Source organism: Adiantum capillus-veneris, chromosome 7 (assembly GCF_014529385.1).
Source record: "Adiantum capillus-veneris isolate H3 chromosome 7, ASM1452938v2, whole genome shotgun sequence".
NCBI classification, from domain to species: Eukaryota; Viridiplantae; Streptophyta; class Polypodiopsida; order Polypodiales; family Pteridaceae; genus Adiantum; species Adiantum capillus-veneris.
Genome location: NC_140937.1, coordinates 32934447 through 32948572, shown reverse-complemented (window position 1 = coordinate 32948572; position 14126 = coordinate 32934447). Strand labels below are relative to the sequence as shown.

Sequence of the window (14126 nt, the reverse complement as noted above, 5' to 3'; positions counted from 1 at the left end):
GTGGAAGAAAAGGCAAGATGAAAACGGGACTGGTTCCAGATTGCGTGGGTACCGATCCCAGCACGATGGACGAGAGTACAGAACTTTGCCGAGCTTGGGGCAAAGTGAAAGACCAAGAAGCCTTGATCTTCTTTGATGGAGGAGCCAAGGGGCCAAGTTCATTTCACCTAAATTGGCGGCGCGGCTTGAGATCACTCCCGATCGGGTGGGACCACTTGCAGAGGCAGTTCTAGCGGCACCCGGCAGGGACGTAGCCATTACACCTGTCATTGGCAAACTTCGGTTGCATTGTCAGGGGTATTTGGGGCATGAGGACTTTTACATAATGCCTTTGAAAGGTTGTGATGTTCTCTTGGGAATTGCTTGGTACCACAAGAACAATGCCACGGTCGACTAAGTCGAGGAAAGCGACATTGACGACAGAGAAGGGCAGAACCATTGTACTTGATATTAAACTTAAGGGCCAGTTTGTCCCTATTGTATTGGCTTCAAGTCTTTCAGGCATTACGAGATCACAAGTTAGTGATTAATGCGAAGAAAAGTGAATTTTTCCTAGGAGACATACACTTTTTGGGACACATTGTCTCAGGAGCAGGAGTGCAGATGGATCCGGCCAAGATAGAGACTATCTGTGATTGGCCCGATTTGAAGAATGTCTATGAAGTTAGAAGCTTCTTGGGATTATGTTCGTACTACAGGCGGTTCATTCGAAAGTTTGCAGAGGTTGCTTCTCCTTTGCATATTTTGACACAGAAAGGAGTCTCTTTCTCGTGGGGACCCACAGAGGTGACTGCTTTTCAGACACTGAAAGAGAAATTGACTAGGGGTCCAATTTTGACTTTGCCGGATTTGCAGAAGTCATTTGAATTATATTGTGATGCCTGTGGTCGTAGTCTGGGTGCGGTCTTAATGCAAGAAGGCCATGTCATTGCTTACGAGAGCAGATGTTCTCAAGGCCGGAATTGACAGCACAAATTTATGAGAAAGAGCTTTTGGTGTTTATCCATGCTCCTACTCAGTGGCGGCATTACCTACTCAGAGCGGATTTTACTGTCTTTATAGACCATCAGAGTTTACGGTACTTCTTGTCACAGAAGCAGCTATCGGAAAAGCATAGCGGTGGGCGAACATCTTGTCACAGTTTCACTTCCAGATTGTCCATGTTGAGGGAAGAAGAATTTGGTGGCAGATGCTTTGTCTTGGAAGCAGTTGGTTCTGGCTATTTCGGCGATTCACCATAAGAGCTTTGAGGATATGGTCGACCAATATGCCACAGATACAGATTTTGCAGACGTTTTCACACGGATACGGGATGGGGAGACAGTAGCGGCATATTCCATTCGGGATGGCTACTTGATGAGGAAAACCATGTTGTGCGTTACATAGCCGTTGAGGAAAAAGGTTATGACTGAATGCCACTGTCTGGCTTTTACGGGTCACCGCAGCATTGCTACCACCTTGAAACGGATAGAGAGAGACTTGTATTGGCCGAGACTCAAGAAGAATGTGGACGAGTTTGTGCGCAGTTGCTTGGTATGTCAGAAGGTCAAGTTTGACAGGCATAAAGCACAGGGATTGTTACAGCCTTTGCCTATACCCACCCGTCCCTGGGAAAGTATTGCAATGGATTTCATTTTTGATCTCCTGAGAACACAGAGTGGTCACAAGTATATCTGGACTGTTATTGACAGATTCAGTAAGCAGGCTCGTTTCATTCCAGTGAAGAAAACAGTCAGGCTGGATCTGAGAAAACAGTCAAGGCGGTTGCAGTCTCGTCATCTTTCCACCCGCAGACTGACGGGCAATCTGAGATTGCCAATTCAGTGATTTTAAATTTATTGAAGTCTTATATCTCGGATTAGATGACTCAATGGAAAAAGTATCTACGTTTGGTGGAATTTTCCTACAATAACACGATACACTCTTCGACAGGGAAGGCGCCATTTGAGATTATTGAAGGTGCTGCGAAGGTTCCACCCTTCCTAAGCACGAAAGATAAGATTTTTGAAGCCGATTAGTACACGCGCGACTTGACACGGCTTTTGCCAAGGTCCGCGAGGCTTTGCAGAAATCTCACGAAAGACAGAAAAAGGTAGCGGATCGCCATCGAGGCAATTTGAAATTGAAGGAGAAAGATTTGGTGCTCTTACGTTTTGAGAAGGCACGCTTGAGAAAGAAGAAGGGAAAGGAGAGGCTTTTTATAAAGCTTAGTATGCTATACTACGGACCTTTCCAGATCTCCGACTAAAACCGCCTGACACTTGGAGGATTCACAATGCATTTCATGTGAGTCTCTTGACTCCTTTTAAAGGTGATGTGCTCGAAAATGTGGAGCCTGATGAGCAACCCAAAGTGGAAGAAAATGAGGAGATCCTTGTTCCTGAACAGATTTTGGCACATAGGGAGAGAAAGAATAAGGGTAAAGTAAGAAGGCGGTTCTTGGTTAAATTCAAGAACTATCCTGCCTTGGATGCGAAGTGGATGGAGGAGGAGGACCTAGCAGATACTCCTCAGATTATGAACCTTTACCTTGAAGCTTTTGGTTTAGCATAGTCTACTCCAAATGGAACCCCGAATGCAGCTTGGCCGGAGGTCTGGTGCAGTGGGTTGCACAAGAGGGAAGTTACTCCGCTCCTTTATCAACAGATACCTTGATTTTAGAATACTAGAGTCACTGATGTCTCTTTGAACTTCAGGGATACTGAGAGCTGACAGTATTCTGCTGTATGACTTTATAAATGGAATTCCGGAAAATATGAAACTGATTTGTTCTTGAATTGTTTTTAAGTGCGGGAACTGATAGACGAAATGACTGCAGCATTTTGGTCTAAAATGATCTCGAATAGACATGGTTGCAATAGGGGCTAGTCAATCGGGCATCTATGAGATCCTGAATTGGCCAACTTCATTTCATGTGAATTGGCGGCGCAGCTCGAGATCACACCTGATCGGATGGGACTACTAGCAGAGGCAGTTCTCGCGGCACGCGGCGGGGACGTAGCCATTACACATGTCATTGGAAAACTTCGGTTGCATTGTCAGGGGTCTTTGGGGCACGAGGACTTCTACATAATGCCTTTGGAAGGTTGTGATGTCCTCTTGGGAATTCCCTGGTACCACAGGAACAACGCCGTGGTCGAGTATCGGGCAAGGAAAGCGACTTTGACCATACAGAAGGGCAAAACCATTTTACTTGATGTGAAACTTAAGGGCGAGTCTGTCCCTATTGTATCGACTTCGGCCATTTCAAAATTAATGAAATCCAGTCTGTTTGTTTACTTGATCTTCTTGAGAGAGATGATTGATGGGAATAGGACAAATATGTCTGAACTTTATAAAGAATGCCAAGATTTCCTCCACACTCATGCCGATTGCTTCTTAGAGGGCCTGCCAGACGAGTTACCACCCGCTCGTCCTGAGGATGATACCATTGATCTGATACCTGGAAGCACACCACCGAACCGGCCACCTTATCGTGTGAGCCGAGCCCAGAACGAAGAAATTATGAACCAAGTGCAAGATCTCTTGGAAAAGGGTCTTGTCCATCCTAGTACTTTACCGTATTGCTCTCCAGTGTTGTTGGTTTTGAAGAAAGACGGATCTTGGAGAATGTGCATCGATTATGGAGCTCTCAACAAAATCACCATCAAGAACAGATTTCTGATTCCTAGGATTGATGATATACTTGACCGATTACAGGGATCCTTGTGCTTTAGTAGGATCGATTTGAAGAGCGGATATCATCAGATCCGAATCGCGTTGGGAGATGTCTACAAGACAGCCTTTTGGACGACTTTTGGGTTATTTGAGTTTTTGGTGATGCCTTTTGGCTTAACCAATGCTCCTGCGACATTTAACCGGATGATCACAGGATTTTTCGAGAGTACAGACTATTTGATTTCTTTGACGACATCATTGTTTTCTCCAAGGGCGAGGCAGAACATAGAGAACATTTGCTTCAGGTCTTTCAGGCATTACGAGATCACAAGTTGGTGATTAATGCAAAGAACTCCTACCAGAGATACACTTTTTGGAACACATCGTTTCAGCACAGCAGGAGTGCAGATGGACCCGCCCAAGATAGAGACTATCTGTGGTTGGCCCGATTTGAAGAATGTCTATGAAGTTAGAAGCTTCTTGGGTTTGTGTTCGTACTACAAACGGTTCATTAGAAAGTTTGCAGAGGTTGCTTCCCCTTCGCATATCTTGACACAAAAAGAAGTACCTTTTTTGTGGGGACCCAAAGAGGTGACTGCCTTTTAGACTTTGAAAGAGAAATTGACAACGGGACCAATTTTGACTTTCTCGGACTTGTAGAAGTCATTTGAAGTATATTGTGATGCTTGTGGTCGTAGTCTGGGTGCGGTCTTAATGCAAGAAGGCCATGTCATTGCTTACGAGAGCCGATTGTTCTTAAGGCCGGAATGGACAACACAGATTTATGAGAAAGAGCTTTTGGCGGTTATCCATGCTCTTACTCAGTGGCGGCATTACCAACTCAGAGCGGATTTTACTGTCTTTACAGACCATCAGAGTTTACGCTATTTCTTGTCACAGAAGCAGCTATCGGAAAAGTAGATGCGGTGAGCGAACATCTTGTCACAGTTTCACTTCCAGATTGTCCATGTTCAGGGACAAAAGAATTTTGTGGCAGATGCTTTGTCTCGGAAGCCGTTGATTCTGGCTATTTTCGCGATACATCATAGGAGCTTCGAGGACATGGTCGATCAGTATGCCACAGATACAGATTTTGCAGATATTTTTACACGGATACGAGATGGGAAGATAGTAGTGGGATCTTCCATTCGGGATGGCTACTTGATGAAGAAAACCATGTTGTGAGTTACACAGCCGTTGAGGGAAAAGGTTACGACCGAATGCCACTGTCCACCTTTTACGGGTCACCGCGGCATTGCTACCACCTTGAAACGGGTAGAGAGATACTTCTTTTGGCCGACACTCAAGAAGGATGTGGACGAGTTTGTGCGCAGGTGCTTGGTATGCCAGAAGGTCAAGTTTGACAGGCATAAAGCACAAGGATTGGTACAACCTTTGCCCATACCCACCCGCCCCTAGGAAAGTACTGCAATGGATTTCATTTTTGATCTCTCGAGAACACAGAGTGGTCACGATGGTATCTAGACTATTATTGACAGATTTAGCAAACATGCTCATTTCATTCCAGTGAAGAAAACAGTAAAGCCAGATCACTTAGCGAGACTGTTTGTGGCACAGACATTTTTGATCTTCAGATTATATGGCATGTTCGAGACGATTGTCTCCGAAAGGGACCCCAGATTTATGAGTTTGTTTTAGAAGGCAATTTGGGAGAACATTGGCATGCGGTTGCAGTTCTCGTCATCTTTCCACCCGCAGACTGATGGACGGGCAATCTGAGATTGCCAATTCAGTGGTTCTAGATTTATTGAAGTCTTACATCTCAGATTAGAAGACTCAATGGGAAAAGTATTTACCTTTGGTGGTATTTGCCTACAACAACACGGTATACTCGTCGACGGGGAAGGCACCATTTGAGATTATTGAAGGTGCTATGAAGGTTCCACCCGTCCTAAGCACGACAGATAAGATTTTTGAAGCCGATGAGTACATGCGCCACTTGGACACGGCTTTTGCCAAGGTCCGCGAGCCTTTGTAGAAATCTCAAGAAAGACAGAAAAAGGCAATTGAGCGCCATTGTTGTGATTTGAAATTGAAGGAGAACGATTCGGTGCTTTTACATTTTGAAAGGCACGCCTGAGAAAGAAAAAGGGAAAGGAGAGGCTTTTTCCAAAGCTTAGTATACGATACCACCGACCTTTCCAGATCTCCGAAAAGATAAATGATGTCTCCTTCCGACTGAAGCTGCTCGAAACTTGGAGGATTCACAATGCTTTTCATGTGAGTCTCCTGAGGCCTTTTAAAGGTGATGTGCCCGAAGATGGGGAGCCTGATCAGCAACTCAAAGTGGAAGAAAACGAGGAGATCCTTGTTCCAGAACAGATATTGACACATAAAGAAGGAAAGATTAAGGGTAAAGTGATATGGCGGTTTTTGGTTAAATTCAAGAACTATCCGGCATTGGATGCGAAGTGGATGGTGGAGGAGGACTAACAGATAGTCCTCAGGTTGTGAAACTTTACCTTGAAGCTTTTGGTTTAGCATAGTCTATTTCAATTGGAACCCCGAATTCAGCTTGGCCGGAAATCTAATGCAGTGGGTATGCACAAGAGGGGATTTACTCTGCTCCTTTGTCAACAGATGCCACGAATTTTGAATACTAGAGTCACTGATGTCTCTTTGAGTTTCAGGGATACTGAGAGCTGACAGTATTCTACTGTAATGACTCTATGAAATTGAATTCCTGATAATATGATACTGATTTGTTCTTGACTTGTTTAAGTGCAAGAAATGATTAGACGAAATGACTGCAGCATTTTGGTCCAAATGATCTCGATAAACATGGTTGCAATAGGGATTAGTCAATCGGGCATCTATGAGGTCCTGAGTGGATCTAGATGCGATTGCTAATTGCATTGCCGATAAATCATGGTCTAAGAACCGAATGAATGTTGAATGTGATTCGTCATGTGATGTTCTGTGATGTTGTGTGATGTGACTGTCGATTGGTAAATGTGCTAGATGTGTGTTCCTAGTGCGTCGGTACTAATAGTCAGTGTCTGCTAAGACAGTTTATGGCTTCTGTCCGTTTTGCACGCGTAATTGAGGGCGATTACAATGCTTTCAAGAGGGGGGTATGTCACAACTCGGTGACGTGGCTGGCTAGTATACACACACACCCTCTGTACAAGGACAATGATGAAGTGGCTGCCCTATGGGAACCCCTGGAAATGCAAATTGTTGACGTGGCACTGTAGACCCGGAAAATGCGGTGCTGGCTGACACATGGCAAGCTGTACGGACGCCCGCGTTTTGCGGCGGACTTTACGGCAGGTAGGTTCTGCTTTTGGCCTACGCAATTTGAGAGAGAGAGAGAGAGAGAGAGAGAGAGAGAGAGAGAGAGAGAGAGAGAGAGAGAGAGTACTCTTTTGCTTTTGGATACGCAAGAAGATCAGAGAGAAAATGAAATGTTATAATAACTTCTTCAAAAAGCCAGAATGACCTATGAGACCAAACTGATACACAAGTGGTGAATCTGTTACAATATCTGGGCACCTTAGTACTAAAGTACTAAGTGTGAAAAGTGTGGAAGTGTGAAAATAAATGTAAAAAAATTTAATACAAAGTATTAAATAAACTTCTTAGGAGAATTCTGGGTGTCTGGCTAGAATGCTTGTAATCCTTTGTTGTAGTCTCCTCCGGTGAAGTGTGCTTCTGCATCTCGGTCGTGGTCGTCTCGATTTCCTAAGCTCAATCGCCCTGTCAATGAGGGTGCCTTTGGTATGAATGTGGGTACTCCTTTGTGCCGGCTGCTGGCCTCTTGCTTCTCCTTCCACTCCTGCTTCTCTCGATCTGAAGAAATGTGTGATCTGCCTCTGAGGCTGTAGTGCTCTTTGTCTTCTCATTAGATTATCCCTGTGCCGATGTAGTTGTACAGAGGTTTTTACACCTGTGGGGGATCTACTGTGGGGGATGTACTGAGAGGGGACTTGTTTGCGGTTTGGAATACACCTTTGCACACACTCGCTGACCAGTCTTGGTTGCAATTAACATCAGCAGACACACGCTCAACAATGCACTCATGCTGACACATACACCAATATGGGTAATCATATAGGGCACACTGAAGCTTTTGCTTGTCGAAACAGCAGTAGAGGCTGACACACATGCACACACGATACATACTCGCGCCCGCACATGGTGTGGCTTGTTGGATGTTGGCAACCTCAAGATGTTTGTTAGTAAATCAAAAAACAGTAATCATGAGTCATCCTACAAAATTCCTCAATTTTCTTCTTTAACCTTACTAACAATGTCTTGACTATTCAGTCTCTTTTATGCTGATCCGCTTTTGATTGTGGTAGAGATCAATTAATGCTGCACAAATGGCCATCATTGTTTTGATTATTCCAATTCTATTTTGTATATTATAGTAATTGGTCATGTTTCTTACTGTGTTTAATGCTGCACAAATTCTCAACTGAGTGCATTACAAATATTGTTGATTAAAGTACATAGACAGTCGTTTTACACGATGCTTACGAACTATGACAAGTAAAGCTATCTTTAATCAGGTTTTATGTTTCTTTAAATGTTAATGGTTTGTTTCTTTTTCATTAACAGGTGTGTACGATTGAGCCAGGTTTATATATACCACTTTCAGATAATTTCCCAAAGTGGTAAGTTTATATGTTCAGGGTCGTACAATTTTCGGCATAACTGGTCTTCATTTACTGTTTGAAATGTGTGTGATTAATTTGTTTTGGTGCCTCTTTGACCTAGAGTGTTGTTTGCAGCTTCCCAAAGTGGTAAGTTTGCAGGTATAACAGTATGTGGTATTACTGTCCTTGGTGTTGTTTGGCCGGTTAGCTTAAGAGGTTACATGCTTATTTCTAGGTGATAGGGAGGGCTACTTCTCAGTTGTCGCATGCAAATGCTTCTCAGTGCTATGTGGATATGATATTCGTTCTATAGATTCGAGGATCCTAGTCCAGCACCTTTGTTAAGCTGTTTGCAAAGCTCAAGTAGGAAAGCCTAGGGGACTTAGTCGGGCACGTTTGCGAACCGTTTATAGGGCCTGCATGACTAAATAGATCCATCAGCTAGATACCCAGCATATGTAGTTAGATACCCACCTTATATAACTCTCTTTGCAGACGATGACTATAATAGTTATAGTTGGTCGTCACACAGTTGAGGGTATATGGTAGCGTGAGTATATAGATGTAGGAGTACTGTAAGCATTTTGTAAAGTCTGTGAAAATTGCAGGGTCAGTTGTGAGACAGGAAATAAAAGCACTCAGGCCATATAAAATAGAAGGTCACTTTGGTTGGAGGGATTAGGAAATTCTTTTTGGGAGTGTTGTTTAGAAGAGGCAGTCCCCCCAATTGCCCTCATCTTCCCAACGCTAAGCTTGCAGTTTTCTACTCTCCGCCAGCTACTCTATCCCTTCCATCAGCTAACACGGGGACCTGCTTCACAGCCCTAGGAAGGTGCAATATAATCCCATTTTCTCCGATGGTGGTTCAAGAGAGGGTGTGCTCTCAGCCCTATCACTTCTGCATGGATGATTCATATTAGCCCATCCAGCATGCACATACATGCAATATTTCCCATCACCGCACACCTCCATGATCAAGAGCATGCTCCATCGTCTATAATTGACCCAAGGGATGGATGTGGATAATCTTCTGACGGTGTATCAAAACTTAACTTTCCGATTCGCTTGCCTTTAACTCATAGACCATGGATTGTGTTTCTAAGAACTCAATCTCAAACCAAAGCCCATGCTTTGACGAGGAGGTTGCCATGGATTACGGAAATTGGAAACCTTGTTGTATACATGCTAAACTAAAAAAGAATGGAAGAATGCAAGGCATGCAGAGGAGTAATTGGAAGCTGTGAGCAGGGAGAGGGAAGGGGAAATGAATGTTGCAAAAAACACTGGAGGTGCTACAAGGTGGGGCTTATAGTAGTGCACAGTGCATTGAGGGTGAAGGATAAGTTTATGATGGTGAAGGCAGCACATTGGTGTGGACAGCCTGCTAGTGTGGAAGGAGAAAATGGCAGGCAGCCAAAGCATCATCGCCAATTGTGTGGCATGGAGGAGGGCAGTGCAAAGAGGCTGCGAGCTCTTTGTCACAAGGGTGGCTCAACCTCTTTGTGAATTACTGGTTTTCTAAAGCTTAAGAATGCATGTTTAGTACCAGTTTATGAAAAGCATACTATTTTTTTACAGTGTATTATAATTCATAAAACAACATGAATTTTGACCTACTCGGTGCAGGTTTCAAGGGATTGGAATCAGAATAGCAGATGAAGTTCTAATAACTGAATCAGGTCACGAGGTAAATTACATATTTTTACAAGTTTCCTAAAACGCTGTTTGTTAAGTATTGAAAACAGAAAGTATGTTGCTTTTGTGAATGTAGAAGTAGCAACGTTTATGAAACACAAAGGTTTACTAGTCCCTTTTTTTTGGGCGCAAAAAAGATCCTTCTATTAGGTTTAATCTGCCCAGCAGGCTACATCTTCCCATCAAGAGGATACTACACAAAGGAATAAGGGGAGACTCCCATGATCAACAACATGTGTACAATGGCTAAATCACAAAATGGGAGAGGGAAAGAGCCACACAAATGGCCTGCTATGCCAGTGGATGCCACGGTCCACTGCAAAGAAGGGTCCTGGGGAAAAATAGCCTCAAGTGGGTGGCCAGACGAAAACTCCCACAAAGGCTTCACAACTTGCACCACCAGCAAGGCCGGGGAGTTGGCGAGGTTACTAGAGGATGAAGTGCCAATGGTTACGCCTTGCGCGTGGGTGGCTATGGACAACAACAAAAGAGGGTGCTGACAATGTGCAGCCACAACGAAAATTTCTTCAATGGAGTGGCCAGTGGGATACCTGTACTTTTGGATATAGAAATTGGGCAGAGGAAAATTTTTGACAAGAGCTGGACATCTTTTATTCAATAGCGAGGGCTGGTGGACATTTTTAAACTGACTAGTAAAATTGCCCAATGCTGTTTTTAAGACTAAGTGGATTGTGAGAATTTACGACGCTAGATATGAACCAAGGCAAGGGTGAGCGGTCTCGCTCTAGAAAGGGCTAGATGTTAGGAGTATGAGAGGGAGCTGTGGTCTAGTATAATGGGACGGGCACCACGTGCCATCAGGAAACAAAAGACTGAGCAGACGTTTAAGCATTTCAAATAACAACTGAATTGAAAGAGATGCACGACACACGAGACACGGAGTGGTGGAGTTCCACCCCAAGAGAGCACTGCCCCAAACGCTGGCACCCCTTTCGGTATTTCTTTATATTGCTTCAACATGGTACAACTCCCATGGCTCTGCTCTGCATCTCTCCTGGATAACCTGCCAGAGTGAGAGCCCATGGGTCATATTTAAAGGCCCTTGGCCTCTAAAAGTAGTTACATGAAAAGCTTGAAGTTCTAAAAGCATCTAGTCCCAAAAGCTAATGCCCAAAGCTGTCAACGCATTTTACGGAAATCCGTACAACTGCCATGTCACCAGCGTAAAACGTGGACGTCCGTACAATTGCCACGTCAGCATGTCGATGTGATTGCGGCAGTCCGTATAGTGCCTGCCATGTCATCAGTTAGCCACGCAAGTTGGTTTGAGGGTGTGCGTGCTTTCTTTTAATCCTAGCCACTTGGGCCCCATCGGACTTGGTCCCATAAGTTGGTGGGAACTTCTTTAAAATTAGGCCCACTCGGCGAGGACTTGTAAGTTGATGAAAACTTCTTCTACCGCTTCTTCTTAGGGTTTAGGCCCCTCGGCCGATATCTGTAGGTCTTCAATGGCTTGACATGTCAGCGGTTTGTGACAATCTAGACTCCAAAACCTGATCTAGCTAGAAAACTTGCGAGTGGGAACAAAAAACTGATGCTGTCAACACTCTTAAGGACTTGATAGGTATTTGTTTGAGAGGCTTGGCAAATACATTCTCTGAATACATCACGGACGGTTAGGAAATTCTAGCTATTCTAGACTTACTGACTGGGGTGGAAGGGAAGAGGGTTGAAAGTAATAATCATGCAAATTTTTGCAATACCCCATGTTCCAAAGCCTCCTGGACTGCAAGATGCCACATGCATAGAATTTTGGATCCCACCATTGTGGAAACAACATGAGCCAACTTATACAGATGTTAAATTTTGAAAGAAAAGATAGAACTGTGGTAGAGAACAAAATTATCTACATAGGAACAGATAGTAAAGCAAGAAAATACAGTAAGACATCTAAATTTCTCAAGCTATACCATGTGACAAGAGCTACACGATGAAATCGAAGTGTGCGGATGGAACACACTACGGCTGAATATCATCAATCAAGGCAATGGGGGGTGTCACCTACAGGAGGAGGAGTAAGGGCAATGAAGAGGTTGATAAGGAGGGTTGATGATAAGAGTCTTAGTTTGGAACCATTTACAAGGGGAAGCATCTGACTGTCAAAGTTGAAAATGCAGAAGCGTAGAGAGAGAGAGAGAGAGAGAGAGAGAGAGAGAGAGAGAGAGAGAGAGAGAGAGAGAGAGAGAGAGAGAGAGAGAGAGAGAGAGAGATGAAATGAAATGTTATATTAACATCTTCAAAAGGCCAGAATGACCTATGAGACCAAATTGATACAAAAGTCGTGAATCTGTTACAATGTCTGGGTACCTTAGTACTAAAGTACTAAGTGTGGAAAGTGTGAAAGTGTGAATAAATGTGAAAAACTAAATACAAAGTATTAAATAAACTTCTTTGGAGCATTCTGGGTGTCTGGCTAGAATGCTTCTAATCCTTTGTTGTAGTCTCCTCTGGTGAAGTGTGCTTTTGCATCTCGGTCGTGGTTGTCTCGATTTCCTAAGCTCAATCGCCCTGTCAATGAGGGTGCCTTTGGTATGAATGTGGGTACTCCTTTGTGCTGGCTGCTGGTCTCTTGCTTCTCCTTCCACTCCTGCTTCTCTTGATCCGAAGAAATTTGTGATCTGCCTCTGAGGCTGTAGTGCTCTTTGTCTTCTCATTAGATTATCCCTGTGCCGATGTAGTTCCTGTAGGTACAAGCCTAAGCATCTTTGATCTTGGTATTGCATGACTCTATCTAGAGGTCCGAAGCCTTCTTTAAATAGGCAATGGAAACGCTCACGTATCTCATAGTATACGGTGCAATGGCATATGTAGTGTAATTCTGTCTCCGGCTCCATCCGCATAACTTGCAAATTCTGCTCTCAGGTAGGATTCCCCTAAATCTGCCAAATTCAATTTCTAGTTGGTGTGAGGATGTACGAATCTGACCAATAGCACATCTCAAACCATGAGACAGGTGGGTATCCATGTAGCTTGGGCGAATCACAAATCCATCTTCAGATAGCTGTAGGAAGTTTTCTTTGTAGTCGGCCATCTTCGTGCGCAATTCTTGTGTAGGGTCTACCCATGTCCTCTTAGTATCCAACTGTATAAGATCTTGACGGATGATTTTATTAATCTCCGTTCGTGTAATTGCCAGTGATGGAGCCGCAAGAGAGTATTGGAAGGGGGGTAATCTTTCCATACTGAACCCGTGTCTCCGAAACGACGAGGACAGTTGCGCATACCAGCATGATGTATCCCCTTTCATTGCTAATTGGCGAGAGGATTCGAGGGCCAGTCTAGTATATCGGCAATTATTTGTATCCCACAAACCATGTATAAAGGACACTGATCTGGTAAGAGTTTCAATTTCTATCGGAGGGGTAGCTAGTTCCGCTCAGGTAATCGCGTGTGGTATGGAGGCCCCGGCTCTAATCATTCGGGAAATCATAGATACCAAAGGTCTCTCCATTGTCTTCCAATTATCCTGATCCACAGATGGTCCCCAAATCTGGACCCCATAAAGCATAGCCGAAGCCACCACAGTATCAAAGAGCCAAAGTTTTGTTCGTGGTTCCTGAAACTGCACTTGTGAACACATCCTCTCCAACCCTCCCAAGGCCGCAGAGGCTCTGGACAATCTAGCATCCGTCGCTTTCTTAAGAGTAAACTTCGGTCCTGCAAATACCACACCAAGGTATGTGTATGCATCTGTGTACTCTACTGTATCCTGGCCATATGCTCTTCCTTCCTCAATAATGGCTCTGAGTGTAAGAATATGATCTTAAGTGGAATAACCCCTCCTGAATCCAGCTTGTCCCGTTGCCCTTATGCCCTCATTCTGTGCCCATCTACTCAATTTTGTTCAGGAATGGATGCGTACAGTCGGGTCAATGTGTGACCTACCATAATGGTATGGTAGTTCCCGGGTATCATAGGATCCCCTGACTTGAAAATAGGTACGATAGTAGATAATTTCCAAGATTCAGGTAATCCTTCACACAGACCCGATTAAACAGACGAGCAAGGACTTCTGAAAGTAGATCTCTGGCATGGATCAGATGTTCTGCTACTAAACCATCATGATCATATGCTCTTCTTGTGTTCATCTTATCAATGGCTTTTTTCACCATTTCCGTAGTAAAGAAAGTA

General features: G+C 44.0%; 1 protein-coding gene across 9 annotated transcripts in view; it reads left to right on the top strand.

Moving 5' to 3' along the window:
- Nucleotides 1–14126, top strand: part of LOC147453654 (intermediate cleaving peptidase 55, mitochondrial-like) — a 169049-nt gene that overhangs the window by 79313 nt on the left and 75610 nt on the right. For all 9 annotated transcript variants that reach the window (XM_086515771.1, XM_086515773.1, XM_086515772.1 and 6 more), the window contains 2 exons: nucleotides 8242–8297; nucleotides 9906–9966. In XM_086515771.1, the coding sequence (XP_086371897.1) occupies nucleotides 8242–8297; nucleotides 9906–9966 (117 nt within the window). Of the gene's footprint in view, nucleotides 1–8241; nucleotides 8298–9905; nucleotides 9967–14126 lie in introns of those variants that run through there.